The sequence below is a fragment of the Pyrus communis genome, chromosome 17 (assembly GCF_041283825.1).
Source record: "Pyrus communis isolate YQ-2024b chromosome 17, ASM4128382v1, whole genome shotgun sequence".
Taxonomy (NCBI): domain Eukaryota; kingdom Viridiplantae; phylum Streptophyta; class Magnoliopsida; order Rosales; family Rosaceae; genus Pyrus; species Pyrus communis.
This window is the reverse complement of record NC_142581.1, coordinates 22,242,245-22,264,210: the sequence shown is the minus strand read 5'-3', so window position 1 is coordinate 22,264,210 and position 21,966 is coordinate 22,242,245. Positions and strand designations below refer to the sequence as shown.

The following is a 21,966-nucleotide window of genomic DNA, read 5'->3' as shown; positions in this document are numbered from 1 at the left end:
ATGGTGGTTTTCATGTAATATATCAATTCACATATCAATATATAAAATACGTGTTAAAATATGTGTATAACATTATACCATAAGACAATATTATAGTACCAGATAATAATTTCACGTGTTAGTATTGTCTCAAATCAAGTATGGTTATGTAAAGGCCAAAACAGTCCTCAACTAATTGACAATTAGAACATATCACCGTCGTTGTGATCCCATAAACTATCATTTTAAAAAATAAATAAATAAAAAAAAAAAATATATATATATATATATATATATATATATATGCATAGTTAGTGCAAATACCCAACAATTCTATGTGACAAACTTTTTTATGTTCTTGTAATCGTTGATGCTGCACTGCAACTTTATGGCCTGACCTTTACATTTTTACATTATAACACACAACACTAGTTGATGCAAATATTACCTACCACAACATTGTTAATGCTTTTGCAAACGAGTAATGTTTATAGGTACCAAATTTCTACATTAATTATTCGTCACAACAAAGCCCGACTTTTAAATCTCATTTATTTTTAACAAGTACGACTCTAACATATATATAGAGACATTTTTTTTTTAATAAGTTTAATGGAGAAAGATTAGGCGATATCAGCTTTTCAGCAATAACCGTTGTTGAAGTCAAATTCGCGCACTGCCATGAGTGGTGGTTGAGTACAAACTTGAGCAACCTGCAAAATAGTAAACAACCGTAAGCAAGCCTGAGACCGGGAATGTGCCGGCTAAAGACTCTCGGACGGTCAAGTTAATGAATGATTTTAAACTCAAGCAGTGAGCAAGAGAATTGAAGTGTTTAGATTGGGTTACCATAGATGAACCCTTAATGGGTGTATCTATACCGTGGGGAGAGAAACCTTTTTAGAATAGAATCTTCGTTCAAAGCCGGGAGAATCCTAGAGGTATTTAGAAGTAGAGATTGTATCCTCTTAGGAATTATGATTATTTGCAGCGCACGCCAATTCCTAGATTCCTAGATTGTAGGAACTCCAAGACTTATAAGATTTGATTGTGTCCATATCCGTGTCAGATCATGTGGCTTGCAAAACAAACATTGTCATCAAGCGGAGTCACTTAGGACTTATTATCCCAAAGTAGAGTGAGGGTAGCACCGCTACTTCGTCTGATACGATTCCGCCTGGAGCTGATGAGTCCATGACCGGACTTCTAAGGTAATTGTATTTGGATCAGCTTTACTTTGACCTTGAAAAATCATGGTCTCACAGTCGCTTGCGAGACACATACCCTTCCCCAACCCCCATAGGGATGAGAACCACTACACCTAGAAATCCCCCGCTCGTTCCTTCTCCACCACTTTTATTAATAAATAAAAGGAAAGTAAACGAAAAATTACAGAGACATCATTTGTTGAAGGGTTTTTTTTTATCACAAATGGTCCTTGAAATTGACCACATCAATGATGATGGTCCTTGAAATTGAAAATCGATTAATGTAGCCCCTGAATTTTAACCTTGCGAATCAATGTCGTCATTTCGTTATTGTTCCATCCAAATCAACGTTAAAAAATGACACGTGACAGCTTTTTCATGGTAAATGACAATAATACCCTACTAATCCTATTCCTCCCTTCCCACTTTTTCACTTCTCCCACCGAATCTCTTACTTTTCCTCACTCTTCCCCATTCCTCATTCTTCTGTGAATTCTTTTCTACTATAAGACTTAGGGTTTGAAAAAATATTGGGTATTTTTTACATGAGATTCAATGAAACATGTTAGATTCGACTAAATTAGAGAATTGTCAGGAATAATTCAAGTTTGGTTGTTTGCGAGGATGATTTAGGTTGATTGCGATGCCATAAATATATCAAAAAAAATTAGAAAGCCTCCACAGTATGGTGAGTAAATCAAATCTCCTTTAGTTTTTGAGTTTGTTTGCACTTTTAGTAGTCCCAATATGGCTTTTTGTTCAGTTTGATAAGTGGGTGTTGTTTTCTTGTGAAATTATCAGTGGGCTGTTTTGTAATGTCGGTGTTTGAAGGTTTGAAGTGGGTTTAGATTTTTCTGATCTCCCAATGTATATGTTTGTCACTTTGTGTTAAATTGTTTCATTGTTTAATAGTTTTGGTTTGGTTGTTATGGCATTGACTTAGGTGTAGGGTTTAAATAGAAATGGGCTTTCTCTTTCGTGAACTAGTTTCTCCTGCTCCCCTCCCCATAGTTTCTGAAGCCTCTACTGTGACAGCCCGTCCCGAATATGTATATTATTTTATCCTCGATAGAGTGAAATGACTTTTATACCCTTGGACATTATATGGTGTTGTGTGACATGCATTTTGGTTATGGTCCAATTCATGTTTTCCTTAGTTTTTGGAACCAATTAGAACTTAGGTTTTATTTTATTTTCTTTTGTTGTGGTTGGCTGCCATCTGGACCACACACACATATCCATACCACTCTCCCGTTGACTCTCTCTCCTCCCTCTCGGATTTCTTTCCATTTCCGTACAACTGTACTGACAACTCTCAAACTAACCCTTGCATGCACGGATCGATGTCGAGGATGTTGTTTTTGTGTTCCTTGTGAGCCCAAGAGATCATCCATATAGTTAGTTCGACGTGAAGACTTCATTTACTCGAGAACCAGAAAACCCCGATGAGGTACACTGTTCATCCATCATGATCGAGGAGGTTTTGTCGAGTTTGGAGGTATTAGAGAGCCTTAGAACTTCTTCACGAAGCTTAGGGAAGAATTTTGGAAGGTTTTAGATGTTAGGAAGCTTGGGTTTGTCAAGTTGCAGAGGTGGCCGGAGTAACGTGATTTTTCTGGCGAGATCCCGCGAGGTTTAGGACCTAAAAGGTAAGGTTTTGTTCCTCTCATCCTAAGCTTCATTTTGGTTAAAATTTTGTGAAGTTTGGTTGAAGAATGAAGAAGATATGACGATTATAAGTTTTTCCAGTTTCCGACGACGCGACTCTGGTGAGGATCACTGGGAAGATGAAGAATATTCAATCAACTTTGACAAAATATACTAACGGCGTTACTAACGGCGTCAGGTATATTTAACGATATATTCCATTTTTGGACGAAATATTCCCTAACGCCGTTAGGGTTTCCGTACGTGTACCAGGCACGTGCTTACACGTTGTCGGCGAGCGGGTGATCAGAAAATTTTTCTAAAAATATGGAGATGTTTGTGGGGTTGAGTAGATCATGTTGGTATATTTGAGCAATGTGTGAGAAGTTATTACCTAGTTTTGTTTATGTGCTTTAAAATAACGTTTATATAGTTGTTTCGCATATAGATGAGAGCTATCCTAAGGACGAGCGCAGTTAAGCGAGACTCGGGGGCTACGACCCTTCCACATATCAGTGAGTGGACTTTTAGTTTTCAGTATATATATATATATATATATATATATATATATATATATATATATATATGCTTGGTATTTTTCCCAGAAAATTGATTTAAATGATACATATGTTTTGAAATGCCATGCCAAATGTCTTATACTTAGAATATGCATTTAGTAGTTGCATATATTGTCGTTGACGCTGCGAACGCTCAGGTAAGTACCAGGTGAGTTTATTGATTGTGGATGTGAGTTGCACGATTATGTTGAGATGTATTTTGAGCTCATAAACCTGCACCCCGGTGTTAGTGCTCCCGCCCGTGGTTAGAGCATAGTCCTTCACGTGATGTTCCCCTTCCGCATCATACGCTCACCTTGGATCCAAGTTAGGTGCACAGTCCTGTCGTACAGACCACTATAGGTGGTTTTGACTCGTAGGTCACCCGTGATTATTCGCACAGTCTTCACGTGATTGTAGCACTTAAGCGTCTTTATTTACACCTAGTCCTGTCGTATAGACCACTTTAGGTGGTTCCGACTCGTGTGCAGGTATATTTGTTGGGATGTGGATTTGAGCCGTACAGGTCACGTTAGGTGACCCCGGCAGGTCACGTTAAGTGACTCCAGCTAGATGGATGAGTTCTAGATTCAGCCGTACATGTCACGTTAGGTGACTCTGGTTGACATATCATTTTGCATTGATTTATATCACTTAGCTTATATATTTTTATGCTAAGATGTTCGACATGGCATATATGAGGATTTTGCTATTCTGAGCATGGTTGTGGTATAAATATGTATTCTATTTTATGGGAAATTATACAGGTGTTACGGTGAGGGGTTACTATCTTTGATAATTGAAACAGTTTTGAAAAGCTTTGTTTTTGCCTCACTCACACTTTCTGTTTTGCGCCCCTCTAGGTTCTAGTTAGGAGTGCTTGTTGGTGGCTTGCGAGGAATCCACGGCAGCTCTGACAGATTATCACCATTGTAGGATCACCTTTGGTGTTGTATAATTAGTATTCGTCCTACCGGACTGCACCTAGGCTACTTATGCTCTGGTTGTGAACTCACACTTAATTTTGTCTTGCACTTATTCTTATCTAGTGCTCTGGTTGGTTTGGTTGTTTTTGTTTATTCGCATTTCTTATATTATTATTGCTTTCGCACTGTGCACATGGCTACGTCACCCTCACGTGACAACTAGCATGCCTCGATCAAGGTCGGGTTGTGTCTTCTACACATCACCTCATTTGTTGCACCTTGAACACCTTGCTAGTCCTCCAATCAGGAACAACATGCTTCCTTCCATCACTAGCCACACCCAATAAATTAATTATGCAAACAATTTATGATAATAAAATTGAAGGAACTTAATAAAGTTGATGGGGAATGACTAATTAGCATGTTCTTCGCATTCCTCTCAAGCTTAGAGTATCCATATCATTTTTTTTTTTTATAGATTTGACAAAACCTTGCTCTCAATTTCCTTTTCCTAATTTATTGGCTTCTCTCTCTTTTAGATTAAATAAATTGATGATTTAACTTGAAAATATTCTAGTTGTAATGCTTTAATATTAGTTCAATATTAATATGTAAGTGTCTTCTCTCACTGTACATTTAACTACCACATTTGATTAACTCGTCGCTAAAAATGTAGTTTTGAGAACTACTAAGAAAGAATTGCATTTGCGTGATTAATTATAGGAGAAGAATTTTGTGTTGCATAAATACAAGGAACGAAACATAGTAGATTTCGATGCATGTTACCTATTCATTGTAAGTGTGACATAATTTTGACTTGAATCTGTATGTCTTGTAGCTAATCCCAACTTTTTCACTTAACAAAATCACCATGGAGGTCAGTTGATTAAAAAAGGACGCAAGGAAGTATAATGGGGGTGAGGTTATATTTCTCGATTGGGTTGATTGTGAAATACAATCGTTGGTAGAATGTCACAATATTGAAAAGGACCTAAAATATGAGGAGGAGTTAGTACAATATAAGAAGCTTCGTGATGGGACTTTTGAAGAGATGAAATGCGATGCAGATGTAATGAATTTGATTGAAGACTTGCCTGTGAACAAAATTGTTGATTTGTACATGGTCCGACGTTCAAATGACAATTGGAAGAGGGAAATATATGAGGTTCAATCTTCCACTCAAGTTGACAAGCAAATAATGACAAGAAACGAATTATTTGATGTGATCGTGAACTTAGATGAAGAGTTGAAGATAACATATAGTTTGAATTGGGATGATGAGTTTGGGAATTTTGGGATTGGACAACTTTACATTGTTACAAGTTCATTGTAGCTGATAGTTTTGCTTAAAACGAAAGCATTGCTCCCATGTTCTCAATTGTATTTGATAGCTTCGTGGACAGAACAATTGTTACACTATCATTTATTACTTTCAGTTTTTTCACACATAGAAAAAACAAGGAAATGAAGAAATTGGCAGGTGATGGTACCCAATTTCTTTGACAAGAAAAATGATCAAAGGTGGACTTTGGCAGTAGCTTTTGGAGCTAACCCAATTTCTTTTTTTTTTTTTTTTAAAAAAAAAAAAAAAAAAAAAAAAAGGGGATGGATAAGATTGTAAATGAATTGACGAAGATTTCAAAAGAGAAAAGTCTTCCAATATAATGAAAGAATAACATTAAAGTTGTAGCTTCAATTTCTGTTGGAAATGACGAGTTCATCTGTTGATTATTTTATTCTTTTAGTTTTAGTTAGAATTCTTTTTACTTGATATTAAAAAAAACTAATATTTCCCACTTTTTTAATTTTAATTTTTTTTAATTAGGTTTATCGCCAAATCCATGAAAAAAATGGAGGAAAAAGTGAAGATGGAGAAAGGAAAAGAGAAGTAGCAAGTCAAATTATAAGTAACAGGGTTATTTTGGTCATTTTACCATGAAAAATTGGTTGTCTCATTTTTTTTAAAGTTAATTTGGACGGAACACTGATGGAATGACAATATTGATTCGTGAGGTTAAAATTCAAGGACTACATTGATTGATTTTTAATTTTAGGAACCATCATGATTGATGGAGTCAATTTTAAGGACAATTGGGGATAAAAATCGCTTGTTAAATAGAGTTGGTGGTGGAGTGCCTCTAATATTATTGTTTACCAACTACCAAAAAGGGTATGGGATGCAAGTCATTGAAACTTTTAACCTAACACCACATTACGTAAATAAATGATAAACTTGATTAGCAGCTGGATTGTGGGTGCATCCCTATAGTCAATTTTCTCTTGCCAACTAAAGGACACAGAACAAAGAAAACTTCAGAGACGATCAAGTGATGTGTGTGGAAACAAATGGTGAAGGTAAAGATCTAACTCTAAGTATGGCACTCAGAATACCTGGTAAACGTTTTTTTTTTTTTTTTTTTTTTAACAAACGATTTACACTAAGGAGGTGGAGAAGTGAGTTAGTCTCACAATAGGTTAGCAATAATGTGGTTCGAATTCTTCTTTAACATGAATCAAACCTAATACCTCTCATTTACAAGTAAAGAGAAATATCACTAGACCATAGTACTGAGTGATACCTAGTAAACGTTTTGAATTCAAAGTTTGCTCCTTTCAACTTTACTAAACCAAACACTAAATAGAAACAAAATTAAAACTACATGGTCTCACATGGAAGGCTACGAACTCGCTCAATCATTCACCTCGACTCATGTGGAGCTGATTTAGGCACCGCTTACGTACTGGTAATGGCGACCTACCTAACTCAACTGTCGTAAGTGTAATTTTCCAATGTGGGAATAAAATAGAACAGCAGAAGCCTAAAGAGAATAAGGCGGCATTGATGTGGGAAACATTTCAGCCAAATTTCAAAGACAGTTACGTAATACAACTCCAATACGAATTCTTTCAACAGTCGGCGATGCTAGATTGACCTCTTTGTCATTTTCAACTAACATCACTCTTTAAAGTCCATATATATGTCTATGTATAGATTGTTTAAAGAAATAGATTCCACCATTTAGTATTATGATTTAGTGATATTGTTTTTCACTTGTAAGTCAGAAATCTTAAGTTCGATTATCTCAAAAAACGAATTTGAACCACATTATTGCTACCTCATTGTGAGACTAAGTCCACCCTCTCCTCCTTAGTGTAAATAATATCATTTTTTTCAAGAAAAAAAGGGAAGCGATTCCAATTTTTTTATAAATGGGGATTAGTTGTTGCTTAAAAATAGGGATTAGTTGTTGGACCCACATCACATCGAACTTCAACGATCCGAATCGTCTATTTTTCAAGTTGGACATCATAGATCATCCTTGCTAAATATTAGCCAAATCGAAGATATTGGAGACATCTAATTGAGTTCAAAGAAATTGATGAACACTTTGTTCTATAAGAAATAATGAAATTTCATTGTGATAATTAAATAGGCAAATGATTTTGGATTTAATTGAATTTTTGTAAAAATGATCTATGAATCGAGAATTACAAAATAAACGGTTCGGATCGTTGAAATTCGACGTGAAGTGGACCTACAACTAGTCCCATTTTTTAACCTAAAAATGAGAATTCCTTTAAATAAAGGGCATGTATATATAAATAGATAGATAGGTGTACGTCTGGACATTTTGCACAGGCTCAAGATTGACTTATAAAAAAATTCATTTGTTGAGGCACACATTATATGAAAGATTTTAAATTCGAATCTCATAAGATATATTTGGAGGTTGATTAATCCACACACTCTACACATTGCCAATAATTGATTTCTTCAACTTTAACTACTACCTGCTCCGCCAATTGAGTATTACACTTTGCCAAAAGGTTTCAACTTATTAAGATTATACAATATGTTTCCCTTCTTTATATAACTCATGTAATTAGCACATCTTTCAAAAGTACTCTACGGATGGAAATGCAGGATAAATATAATTGTATAAAAATGTCTTAATAGTATTGTTAAAGCTTGAAGCAAATTAATGGAAGATGATAATCTCATAGCCAAAAAGAAGAGAGAGAGAGAGAGAGAGAGAGAGAGAGAGAGAGAGAGAGAGAGAGAGAGAGAGAGAGAGGAGGATAGTCCTCTAAAAGGAGGAGGATTTTCTCTCATTTTTATTTTCATCCTACTTAAACAGTTACGATTAAGTTACGTCAATATTTTAAATTGTTTTCTTTATAAGGACAAAAAGATAGAAAATAAAGTGTGACAGGAGGGGAGAGAAAATAATAAGAATAAAAAGAAAGAGAATCATACTCTCGTCTAAAAATCAATGCCAGTTGTACTTCATTGTTTTTTACTTTAATTGTTACCATCTCTTTCTCTTGTAACATGTTGGACCCTTGTTTTTATTAAGTTATAATTTACACTAAACAACTCTATCAACATGCTAATTACTCTTATCTAACAAAACACAAAAACTGCTACGGTAATAATCCAAATAATTAACAGCCGCATCCGCCATGGAAAAGAAAAGAAAAGGAAAAGGAAAAGGAAAAAGAAAAGTAAAGGGACAATGGATGAATATAGGTCCTGGTTTTATTTTTTTTTTATCTTGTTCCTTTCAAAATGTAAACGGAGAGAAAGAGAGGGAAGGGTAATTTTTATCATCTGTTCTTATTCTTTTCAAAAAAAAAATTAAAGAAAGAGAGAAGAGAGGAGGTGAGGGTAAGAAGGTAAGAGACAATTGGAGCTTTAGTATTAGAATTAAAAATCCTACGAGTATTGGTATTTAGATTTATTGTAATACAGAGAAATGGTCATTTTTGTATAATTCCATTAAAACTTTCATCATTTATTTGTCCTTTTTTGAGAAATTGAGATTCCCAAAAGAACAATTAATCCAAGATTGTGACAAGTTCAGACACCAATTACGAACTTTTAGTTTAGTGGCCAAATCTCCAATTATGCAAAGGTCTAGAGATTAATGCTCCAATTTCGCATAAAAATGACTTAGGCTAGATGAGAGGTGACATAAGTTGAAATGGTTTAAAATAAAAGTTAAAACTTGTTTCAAAGGGTATCTAGTTTTTTTTTTTTTTTTTAATTTTAATACAACGATATATTTACATTAAATGAGTGGGAGAATAAATTGCTTTTCAACTTGCCATCCACGAAATTTGAACCTAAAACTTCTCACTTACAAGTGAAGAAAAATATTACTATCTTCTCTCATTTTTCCTCTTCTAAATACAGAAATAGGAAAATGTGTTCGAACAACTGCATTATTGTAGCATTCTTGAATAACACCATTCTTTATCGATTTTCAGGGACGGATCCATTAGGAGGTAAAAGGATTTGTAAAGTCCTCCATTGAAGGTTTTGGGATTGACTCCTTGAATTTTTTAAGTTTCCTTAAAGGTTTGATAAAATGTTGATATTGTGGATTTGTTAAATAATAGTGATATGTGAGGACATTGCTACTACCATAGTAACGCTATTTAAAATCATTTCCGTAAAGAATAACACTAACATTTAAAGATAAAACCATATAACCAACTATTACTATAATTTAGTAGTATATTCATCTTCACTTGTAAGTGAGAATCCTCAAGTTTGATTCTCATGGATTGAGACATATGATATTTATGTGGCTCAACACCTAATTATAGTTGGCCGATTGTGTGGTTTAAGTCAATCTCCTTCCTTCTAAAATAAAAATATCACTCCATCCAGTAAAACAAAAACAAATAAAATAAAACAAAAAGAGTGTACCTACATAACCTAATCACAACTTTTTTTTGGTGAACACGGAATCACAACTTTAGACAAAAACACACAACACGTGAGGACACCAATACAAAGACAATTTTTGTTCATATTTCCACGAGTGGGGAAGAGATCCGGTCCTGATCTCTTCTATCAAAGACCTAAAATTAAGTGGTTTGAGCTGTTGAAATTTGATCCAACGGTTACAAGTAGATGATCCCTCTAAAATTACATTAATTATAACTGTTGAATCAAATTTCAACGGTCCGGATCACTTGATCCTAAACCTTTAACAGGAGAGATCCGGACCAGATCTCTTCCCCCACGAGAGCGGAGACCATTTTACATAAGTGTTCACACGAATAAAGACGTTGAACACATGCACTCTATCATGAATCCGCGGCCCTCCTTTACAACTTTTGGACAAATTTATGGTACAATCTGGCCTGTCATTTCCTCCTTCCTCCATTCTCTTGCAGATCAGTAGAAGCACATAGATTCAAGCAATCTTGTTCCTTCCAAGAATCTGCGAATCCATTCGCAACGAAATGTGGTCAGTCATTTTCTTTATAAATTTGTGATCTCTTCTCTCACTTCTTCTTTTCCATTTATTTCCTGCTTTGTTTTGCTTTGTGAAGCACTATTTGTTTAACCTGCCCGTAGATTTTCAATCTGTCGGCAGGCCAAAAACAACCCCACCAACTATATTTCACCACTGATTTCCTCCTACTTTTCTAGTTTGTTTGATGAACTTCATGAAATTGTACTACTTTGTGTTCGTAGCTTTTTGAACCAGTTTTTAACTTGAGATCGATCCATCATTTGCCCTTCTATTCCGGTGTAGCAGTTCCCGGAAATTCTATCTTAGAGGCCATATAGCAAAATACAAAGAAATAGTTCACTCGAAAACCCGGAAATTCTTGTAAAGAAACCAGGTCCAGGGAATTGGTGAAGTCGATTATGGGTCGGTTTCAGATTAGAGCCTTGTGTTTCTGTCTCCTCCTCCTACTTGTGTTCAAAACCTGCATAGCCGACGAACAACACAAAGATCGAATCTTTCCCGGGTTCCAGGCATCTCAGGTGGACTGGAGTAATCATGTGGGGCTGTTCCTGCTATCGAACAACTCGGCGTTCGCCTTAGGGTTCTACCAAGCCCTGGATGTCAAGTTGTATTTACTTGTGATTATTCACTTGGGTACTGGTAAAGTGGTCTGGACTGCTAACAGAGGCAAACTGATTTCCAAGTCCGATAAGTTCGTTTTTGATAAAAATGGGAGTGCCTACTTGACAGGCAGTGATAGCGTGGCCTGGTCTACAAATACAACAGGACAGGTAGCTTCAGCCATGGAATTACAGGATTCTGGAAACCTGGTGTTGCTTGGAGACAAAGGAAGCATTCTTTGGCAGAGTTTTAGCCATCCCACGGACACTCTCTTACCTGGCCAGGAGTTCTTGCAAGGAATGCAGCTCAAAAGTTTTCGCAATCCCAATAACGTGTTTCACTATCTTGAAATTCAGTCAGGGGATCTGGTCTTGTATACAGGATACGAACCTCCTCAAATCTATTGGTCCTCGGCGATTGACAGCAGGATGCGCAACAACAATGTCATTGGCAATATTCACTCTTTGTCTCTGGTGTCCAATGCGTTGAATTTCTATGATGCAAATAAATCCTTGCTTTGGCAATTTGTCTTCTCTGATAACAAGGACCCAAATGCATTCTGGTCTGCGGCTTTAGGAGCTGACGCCGTGATCTCCTTTTACGATCTTCAGAAGGGAAAGTCTGTTACTTCTGAAGCAACTAAGATCCCGCAAAATTCGTGCAGCACTCCTGAGCCTTGTGAACCTTATTTTGTGTGCTACTTTGACAATTGGTGCCAATGTCCTTCGCTTCTCACTTCCCGCTTTAATTGCAGACCTCAAGCACTCCCAACTTGTAATAGCTCCAGAAGCTCAACGGAGCTTTTATATGTTGGTGAGAAGCTTGATTACTTTGCCCTTCAGTTTACCAAACCCTCCCTGCTGAAATCCAATCTGAGTTCCTGCAAAGAAGCTTGCATTAGCAATTGTTCTTGCCTTGCGCTCTTCTTTGAAAGCAGCTCTGGACATTGTTATATGTTTGACCGGGTAGGGAGTTTTGAACGCTCCGGTGCAAATTCTACCGGGTACATCTCTTATATGAAGATTTTAAGTGATGGAGGAATCAATGCCGGACAAGGAAATGGAAACAGAAGCAAACACATCTTGTTAATCATGGTCATTTTGATTGCAACAATTTTTGTTATTGCTGGTCTAGTTTATGTGGGATTCGTGTACTACCGCAGGAAGAGACTACTTGATTATTCTCAAGAAATCTTGGAAGAGGATAAGTTCTTGGACAGTCTTTCTGGGATGCCTATTCGCTTCAAGTACGGTGATCTTAGCAGAGCAACTAAAAATTTCTCCAACAAAATTGGCCAAGGAGGGTTTGGTTCAGTCTACATAGGCGAGCTCCCAGACGGCATCCAACTGGCTGTGAAAAAACTGGAGGGCGTTGGCCAGGGGAAGAAAGAGTTTAGGGCTGAGGTCACTATTATTGGGAAAATTCGTCACGTCCATCTGGTCAAGCTCAGAGGTTTCTGTGCAGAAGGGCCTCACCGGCTTCTTGTTTATGAGTACATGGGAAAAGGGTCTTTAGATAAGTGGATATTCAATAGCAACAAAAAGGAGGCCGTCTTGGATTGGAACACAAGATTCAATATTGCACTGGGCACTGCAAAGGGGTTGGCGTATCTACATGAAGAATGTGAAGAGAAGATTGTCCACTGCGATATAAAACCCGAAAATGTTCTTCTTGATGATAATTTTGTTGCCAAAGTTTCAGATTTTGGTTTGGCAAAGATGATGAACCGGGAGGAAAACCTTGTACATACAACGGTGAGGGGTACAAGAGGGTACCTTGCTCCGGAATGGGTTACCAATCATGCCATATCAGAGAAGAGTGATGTGTACAGTTACGGCATGGTGTTGCTTGAGATCATTGGTGGGAAGAGGAATTTTGATCCAGTGAACAGCTCTGAGAAAGGTCACTTTCCTTCTTATGCATTTAAGCTGTTGGAAGAGGGAAATCTGAAACAATTCCTCGATCCAAAGCTAGATGTTGATGAAAATGATGAAAGGATTGTGACTGCAATCAATGTTGCATTGTGGTGCATTCAAGATGAGATGCATATGAGGCCTCCGATGACGAAAGTAGTCCAAATGCTTGAAGATCTTTCTGCTTTACCACCACCACAGATTTCCTCCTCCTCTCTGTCAGGTCGTCATGTGAGTTTCTTACAATGGAGCGGCAAGGAACCTAGTTCGTCGTCAGGACTCACTAATTACAACAGTGATAGACTCCTGTCGGACATTCAACTTTCGGGGCCAAGATGATGGAAGCAAGCTATATAAATTGTGATGTACGTGTGGCGGTTTAGTTTCAAGGATAAAAGGTATAGTGTATCAACCTTTGTATGGTCAGTTAAAATTCTGAAGCCAATGTATGTTCCAGTATCGTTTTATACACCCTAAACCCTAAACACAAAACCCTTTAAGCTGTGTAAAAACAGTCGAAAGCAGCCTTTTTCCGAAACCCTGCAATCCATGCCTCTAATGAGAGCTGAGGCTTATTGGAAAGAAGAGAGACCAACCAATCTACAGAAGTATACATTTGTTTTGGCAAACATCTGCGGATCAATCTTCGTTTTCAGCCTCGAGAGAAACCGAGCCATCACCATTTTCTTCCCCATGCCAGATCAATGACTCTTGTTCTGCAGGAAAATTTAAGCAGTCCTATAAAGTTTGCCTAACTAATTAGCAGTCTAAAATTGCAGCATTAGTCTCAAGTCCGTCCAGCTAGAAGATTTCATATAAAGTAAGAGATAACTAAGGTGAATCTAGCACCAGAATTTGAACACTTGAACATGGCCAACCTTTGAATCTAACTGTATGATTTTCTAAACAATACTTTTGTAATGATTTTTTTGCTTATTAAGTCTCACAACATAATGCATACCGCCATAGTGGTTTGAAACTATTCCATATTAGATAAACTTCAGGCTACACGTCCTTGTTTACGATGGACGAGAGACTCTGTCCTATCACCAGACGAAGAAAGTTGAGGTTTCACTATAAACTCATAAGGAGTAGCCCAACTTATAAGGGCATGTAAGGTCTTTTTCGCATCAATATATGATTTATTCTCAACACTAGATATCAAGCATATATTCCAGTTTAGTCGGTGGCATCCAAATTTTTTTATTTGTAGGACTATCGGTAATGTTCATGATTTTACTATCTTGGGCTTATCATAAACTACAACTGACTCACATTTGCTACTAGATGTGATTACTGCAAGACTATAGATGTGAGAAACGTGTATTATGCAATAGGTGCATAAAAGTTTTTCTGGTCACATATACAATAATCTTGTAAAAAGATTATATGTAACAAAAATATCTAAAAAGTCTGAGGTGTAGGTTTATATTCAAGGCTTTCCTGGTCCACAAACCTTATTGCCTTCATTCATGATGGCTATACTTCTTTTTCTTTACCATCAGCAACCAACACAAGGCACCAAAATAGCCAGCCAATGGGAATGCTTCAATACCAACAAAACCTTTTGATATTTCCCACTTGGAGACGAGAAAAAATGGCCAACCCACCAAATGGGCCAAATTGCTGAAAGACGTGGACACTGAACAACCAACTTGTGAATGAAAATAATTAACACAAAGCAAGTGCAGAATGCAAGATGTGAACGCTGAACAGCCAATGGGTGTTTTCTATTACGTTTGGTTGAGAAATGCTGGGAAAACTCTTTCAAAAATGAGACTTTTTGTGAATTTTTTGTTATCTCATATTTTTGTCACAATATTTTATAAATATTAGTATGAAAATTGACAATAAACTATGAGGTAGTAGATGATCCATGAAAAGTCTCGCTTTAAGAAAATCCCTTTAACATTTCTTTGTTTGATTTTCACAATATTTTAAATCTTCTAATTTTATTCACAACCGTTCATCTTTTGTATCTTTCAATGCTTCGTACCAATAAAGTAAAAATAAACTTTTGAAGCATTATCTGGCCATGGAACCACCAAAGTATGCCTAATAATGACAGTATTCCCTCAGTGCAGCTCCACACAATAATTACTTAGAAATCACATCACATCAAAATAATACATTCACAAAGAAAAAAACATGAACTAGCAGACCAATGAAATGAATCAATAAAATAAAAATGTGGAGAATGACATCAGCTTATCACCAACAGATGAAAAGCCAAAGTTGTATTTATCAGCCGACCTACATAACATAACTTAGGCTGAAATACAAAACCCTACGAACCACGAAGAATGAAGATATCAGAATACCCACACAAAGAGAATAAATTTCGTTTTGGATCAATCTACCTGATCACAAATCACAATACCTTGATCCTTCTACAAATCTTTTAGTTTTTCATCTTTTTCATTTCGACGCATGATCAAATTTCTCTTTGAAAGTGATTTTGAGAAGGTCATAATCACTTTTAGAAAGAAAAAAAAAACATATCAGATGCGTTTCTTCCCATAAGTGATCCGAATCACTTGCATACGGTTCATTAGTACTCAAAATCCAACAACTCAAAGTATTGAAAGGCATAGGATGAAAACCGGAGAAGAAATGACCTTACTTTCTTTGCTAATTGTCACCCTATAATTTTGGATGATTAAGTAAAGAGCAATCTTTTCACGCGTTTGATCCACTTGTGCTGCCTTCTGTTAAAATCCATGTAAAATTATAGTCCCAATGCATTAGAGTTATAAAATACTAAAGGGCGGGGGGGTGGGGAGAAAACTTGGTATGAGTTGATGTGTCAATTACATCATCCATGCGACGTCTCAACTCCACTCGACCCCATATTAGTTTTACACAATGTGAGAACTTTCCTAACCAAAGAGACCAAATTTCTCTCAAGTGGATGAAAAAGACAAATGATTAGACCCCAAAAAGGGATTCTTTCCTTTTCTTCCTTGTATGCACGAAATTAGAAATAGAATCACAGGCATAGCAGAGGATAAGAGGGACTGTCATTTCTTAAGCTCATAAAGTGGAGATAGATATTTCACAGAGGCTTACACATCATGCATAGTCTTTTCTTACTCTCTAATCACATAAACCCTTAAATTATTTGAATAATAATACAAAAGGAAGTTCACAAAGTCTGCCCAGACTGTTCTTATTTGGACGGAGCATATTAACAGAAAGCAACACCCAGGAAGATGACCACCACAGCATGTAATATATAATGTATATATGTATATGTATGTAAATATATATGGAATAAGAGGACAAAAGGTAGAAGTTACATATGATATATCAGCTAATTTGTTATTTTAATTATCATACAAAGTCACAGCTAATATCTATTATTAATTTATTAAGAGGCTGCAGTTAAGGGAGAGTGGTGAGGAGATCCATGGAAGAAATTCGACGAGGATGTGTGGCTCCGGTCGGTTTCACGTTGAATCCCTTGATTTTCTTCATCATCTTCGTCGCCTTCAGCATCCCAAAGGAAATGAGCATATGAAGCCAGGACATAACTGCAAAATGAGTGGAGTTGAGACATCAGTTTAAACTTTAAACAATAATTAACCCAGAAAAACAGATCAACAAAGATCTCCTATAAATATTTCATTACTAATCAAAATATGTGTGTGTGTGTGAAAGACAGAGGGAGAGAGTATACTCAAAATATATCTGGACAGAAAAAATTTGAGCAAATCGAGCATATTGAGATATGCAACACTAGTTTGTAATCGACCGAGATTATAAACATTAGGAACTCAAAAACATCGAACTTAGATTCGCTAATGCTGCAGTAATACATACTCGAAAGCACCAATTGAGTTGTTCCATAGCGGAAACCATGAGAACACAGTTGATCATAGAATCAAGGATTTAAAGAGGAGCATCTATTTGAACACCGTCCCAAAAAGTATAAATGGTTGGAGAAGTTGTGCTTGTATAACGATTTGATCAAATTTGATCAAACACGAATCGTCGAGTACTATAAGCCAAGGAAGAAAACAAACTAAACAGGATAATTGCAATAAGAGCTGTAACTATTTCCGATTTTCCGATTCAAGCAATATATTATATACTAAGACCATCTCCAATGGTTGGGCTAAAAACTAAATTTTTTAGCCCAGAAAATTTAGCTTTTAGCTCAGAAAATTTAGCTTTTAGCTCATAAATAGTTTTTCTGCTCAAACCGTTATAGCCTAAAATTTTAGCTCAGGATTATTAAATAATAAACTTAGGCTTTTTTTTTGTTAAATTAAATTTAAAAAAAAAAAAATATGTAGACCATCGTAAATTAATTTTATAAAAATTTTAATCTAAAAAAATTTAAATTCCGATAAATATTAGGTGGAGTCCTCTCTGATTTCTGGGCTAAATTTTGGGGGGAATTTGGCATTGGCTTAGCATTTAGCATTTAACCCAAAATTTCCCCTTGGTTTGGAGGGAAATTTTAGGGGGTAATTTGGCTTTTAGCCCATCATTGGAGTTGGTCTAAGACATGAACGAGGAAGTAGGGGCGGAGTGACCATAGGATCACAGTAGTCGTAGGCCCACCCTGCTTTTGTTTATAAAAAAAAAAAATTAGTACTACTTATTTTTTTTATTTTTTTAATCATTTTTCCACAGACTTTTTCACTTAAACCATTCCAATTTCATAGACAAAAGATTCGGCCCACTTTAAATATTTTAAAGGAAAATTAATGAAAATGACTTGAAAACTTTGAGTTTTAATGATAAGAACAAAATAAATGATAAAGTGAATAGTATTAGAATTGAATTTTTAGTGTAAAAATGTAGTTTTTCGTTAAAGTGAACAGTATTGTTGGTTTTTCATTAAAACTCCCATATTTTAAAGATATTTATGTAATCTAGTCTGACCCTAAAGCCTACCTATTCCAATTTCGAACACTTCTATTCCTTTTCCCAATACTAAAAATTAGTATTTTATTATTCTCCAAGTTTCTAGCTTACTGCAGTCTACCAGTTTGGGTTAGGGTTGTTTTTCGTTTTTCGATCAATCTTCAATTTCCATGATCCTCAAGGGTATGAACTTCGAATCTCCAAAGTTGTCATTTTCAATTTTTTTGAAATTTGCTAATTCATATATGTTGTCATCTACAATTGTAAATTAATTTAACAAATAATATTTTTTTTGCAGATTAAAGATTTCCATTATTCCATCATTCCATCAAAGAAAGACATTGAAGTTTAGTTAATTGGTCAACAACCCAAAGTACGTATTTTACTCTCAATTTCTCTTACAATTTTTTGTTTATAAATTATAATTAAATTGATGTCTTGCAATTTCTCTTAACTATTGCCTAAGTTGTTTTAGTTTGTAAAATTAACATATAAATACTATGCAATGGTTTCAAAATATAAAAACTTGTCGAGAATAATTATTTTAATTATTGGGGATATGTAATATTATTAATGCTATGTTATTTTGAATTTTGGTTACATTTCATATATAAAAAATATAAAAACTTGTCGAGAATAATTATTTTAATTATTGGGGATATGTAATATTATTAATGCTATGTTATTTTGAATTTTGGTTACATTTCATATATATATATATATATATATATATATATATTATGATGTTTTGGTTAATAGTTTTGTAACCACTATTGATTTAATTTTTTTTAATATTTGTGAGAGGCGCTTCCTAATCCGAAATCCTGGCTCCACCACTGCGAGGAAGTTTGATCAAAGGGGAGCTTGTTCTATTTCTTACCAGTCGTCTGGGGAAGTTTTAACTGCTTGATCAAAATAATTCTCAGCTCGTTCAGCATCCTTGTGAGCATTCCATATTAGATCACCGTATAGTGATAAGGTATTCGCATCACTCGGGTTCGCCAAGATTGATCTTCCACAATACTCCTCTGCTTTCTCATAATCTCCTCGGACCTATTCGCATTAGTCACAACTAATCAGAAACACTCCTGATTTATCAAACAGCAAATCTTCACGTAAAATATTTAGACCAATTGTGTGAACATTCCTAGTGTCATGAATATCTAGAATTTGCAGAGTAATCTACCTTTGTTGTTTTCTTTATATGCGCGAAAATCACTTCCCGTTATAAAATAGTCAATTAATTAAAGATGACAATCTCCATTCTTTTCATAAATTTTCTCAGCAACCAAACAGAAAACAATAATCCAAGAAAGTGTTGTTTAGTTTACAAGTTTACCTCTTTTAGAAACTTTGCATAGTTTCCAAGTAAGAGAGCATTTCCCGGGTCAGCTTCAATCATCTTCTGATAATAAGCATCAGTACTCCCACTCCCACGATTATTACCCTCAAAGAAACCAAACCCACTTCCTTCTCCGCCGTCCGATCCTTTCCCGCCACCTCCGCCGCCGCAAATCTTCCCGCCATTATTCCCCACACCGCCCCCCATCACCAGCGTCTGCAAAACACTCTCTTTCTTCTTCCCCCCACCACAGTCCTCACCATCCATGATTTCCTCCCCCAAACCAGAGCTAGAAAACAGCCTTTCAGCTTCGAACGACAATCTCGAACTGGGTTTTATCTCCTCTTCCGGTTCCTCTGGTTTCTCGGCCTTGGTTTTCGATTTCTCCCGGAGGCTTCGAGGTATGGGGAGGTTAAGCTTCTTGTTTCTGGGTTTCTGTTGGATTTTGATGTCGGATTCTAGGGAGACTTGGGTTTTTGTTGCGTCAGTTGTAGGTGAGTGAAAGGTGCACAATGATAGGGAGACAGACCTGGTTCTAGAGAGGAGTGGCTCCGGCTCCGGCGAGGAGTCTTTGCAGTGGGACATCCATGAGTTCAGGATGGGTGTCGAGGAGCTTCTCAGAAGCATGTTTATGGCTTTAACAAATTAGGAGCTGAAAAAGGTGATACAGATGTATATAAAGGAGAGCGAACAGGTGCAGCCAACAATGGTGGGGGAGAGAGATACAGAAGCGAGAACAAGAGGGAGAGGAAAAACCTCACTCCCTTGGTGGTTGGTACAGTGAACTGCTGAATCAGATTTTATAGGAGTAAGGTATTCTATGACAGAGAATTCTCGCATGATTCTCTTTGGGAAGAAATTTTTAGTTGTAATGGACATATGTTATATCATGTGTTTTTATGCAAGTGGTGCAAAATTTTAATTTTTAAGTTATTAACCTTTTAACACACATAACTCACTATTTATATAGGAACACGTGGTGTACCATCTCGTGTGACAGTCACACTGAAAAATCACATTAGTTCATTGTACATCGTGAAACCAGTTTTTGTCAAATACTGTTTATATTTAATTTTAAATAAAAAAATTTAAAATGATTTTTAACCGCACGATGTACGATGAACGAATATAATTGAAAAATTTTCAGAATTTTCACAAAAAGGATCGGGGGAGGATCCTCCTGGGTATTCTATACCACATTTTCTTCATTACAAAAGATTATTTTTCCAATAAAAAAAAAGGAATTGTTATTAGCACTCCAAATTTCACATTCTACACTCCAAACTTTCTATATTTAGAAAGAAAAATACACTTGTAAGGAGTGTAGAATGAGATTTTTGGAGTGCCAATAACACTTCACTAAAAAAAATGTAATATCCTTTGTTTTTACTTTTGTTGTCGATCTTTTTAAAGATTTTAAACAAGCCTTAATCTATTGAAAATGTTACATCAGATAAGCCCAGTTCAATTTCTATTATATTCGCTAGGGCATAGAATTATGGTCTCCACCAACAAACAGTCACCACCACCCCATCAAGTCATCGCCTCCAAACCCAACATACAACAACCAACTCCACTCTACAACTCAAGCCGCCAACATTGAAAAGAAAGTCATGAAAGTTGCTAAAATGGTATGGATTGCCATTTGCGGCCACCACGATCTTTACCACCCACAAAAAATAACTGGAAGGTTTACGAGTCGAAAATCGGCGAATGAGGAAATCACATAAGCAGAACGAAGCTCCTTGAAGCGTTATCTAACTTCTTAACCCTCTTTTTTGTTAGGAGATTGCCCTCATGGTGCAATTTTGATTTGGCTCAATTTTTGATTCAATTCAATACACATTTGATCATTTGGTTCTATATTAAACAGAGCCAAGCTCCTTGAAGCCTTATATAACTTCTTAACCCTCTTCTTTGTTAGAAGATTGCCCTTATGGTGTCATTTTAATTTGGGTCAATTTATGATTCAATTCAATACATATTTGATCATTCGGTTCTATATTATACAATCTATATTTGAAATTTGGAGACAACTAATATTCATATTGACCATGATATACCTAGTTGGTGGGTTTTGAATATAAAGGTTGGGATAGGGTTTCAGTGGTCGTAGGTTGAGTTAGGAAATGGCGAGTGTTTGATATTTCTCGATCTTCATTTTTGTTTTTCATTTTCTCTGTGATTTTTTTTTTTTCATCTTTGTTTCTTTTTGGAAATTATTTTAGTGATCACGTATGCTAAAAAGTGAGACCCATATTATTGCCACATGTACATTTGATGAAGAAAATTAATTGAGGCTTAATAGATGTTACATTTTCAAAAGATCAGGTACTTGCTTGGAATGTTAAAAAAGTTTGAGTTCAATTTAGAATAACACTAAAAGATTAGAAGGTTTTAGAAACTTAATCTTTTAATTTTTTTTTTATTAAAATATTTCACAATTTTTGGGTGCGTTGAAAAGTTTGTATTTATGTTTAGACTTAAATATAAAATTTGAGTCTCATGCGACGACCTTCTACTTTTTACAAAATATTTTCTAACATCTTATGTTTATTTGATTGGTACTAACACCTTATGTTAAATGTTATATGAAAACAGAATGTTACATGTTCTTTCCAGATTTTGATATAATTTAGTATCATTT

At 35.8% G+C, this 21,966-nt stretch overlaps 2 protein-coding genes across 3 annotated transcripts; one reads left to right on the top strand and one right to left on the bottom strand.

Annotated features, from left to right (window-relative positions):
• Nucleotides 1-10,397: 10,397 nt before the first annotated feature.
• LOC137707976 (G-type lectin S-receptor-like serine/threonine-protein kinase SD2-5) lies at nucleotides 10,398-13,571 on the top strand. 2 transcript variants are annotated; one of them, XM_088689462.1, is made up of 2 exons: nucleotides 10,398-10,580; nucleotides 10,837-13,571. In XM_088689462.1, exon 2 carries the CDS (start codon nucleotides 10,988-10,990, stop codon nucleotides 13,439-13,441), a length of 2,454 nt encoding a protein of 817 aa, XP_088545588.1. In that variant the 5' UTR covers nucleotides 10,398-10,580; nucleotides 10,837-10,987; the 3' UTR covers nucleotides 13,442-13,571. The 2 variants fall into 2 exon arrangements, with proteins under 2 accessions (XP_088545588.1, XP_088545587.1); XM_088689461.1 differs by having other exon boundaries at nucleotides 10,811-13,571.
• A 2,615-nt stretch (nucleotides 13,572-16,186) lies between these two features.
• LOC137708836 (uncharacterized) lies at nucleotides 16,187-20,189 on the bottom strand. Its single transcript, XM_068447991.2, has 3 exons — nucleotides 19,317-20,189; nucleotides 18,858-19,030; nucleotides 16,187-16,635 (listed from the first exon to the last, which is right to left on the bottom strand). The coding sequence occupies exons 1-3, from the start codon at nucleotides 19,944-19,946 to the stop codon at nucleotides 16,473-16,475; spliced, it is 966 nt and encodes a 321-aa protein (XP_068304092.2). The 5' UTR covers nucleotides 19,947-20,189; the 3' UTR covers nucleotides 16,187-16,472.
• Nucleotides 20,190-21,966: the final 1,777 nt, after the last annotated feature.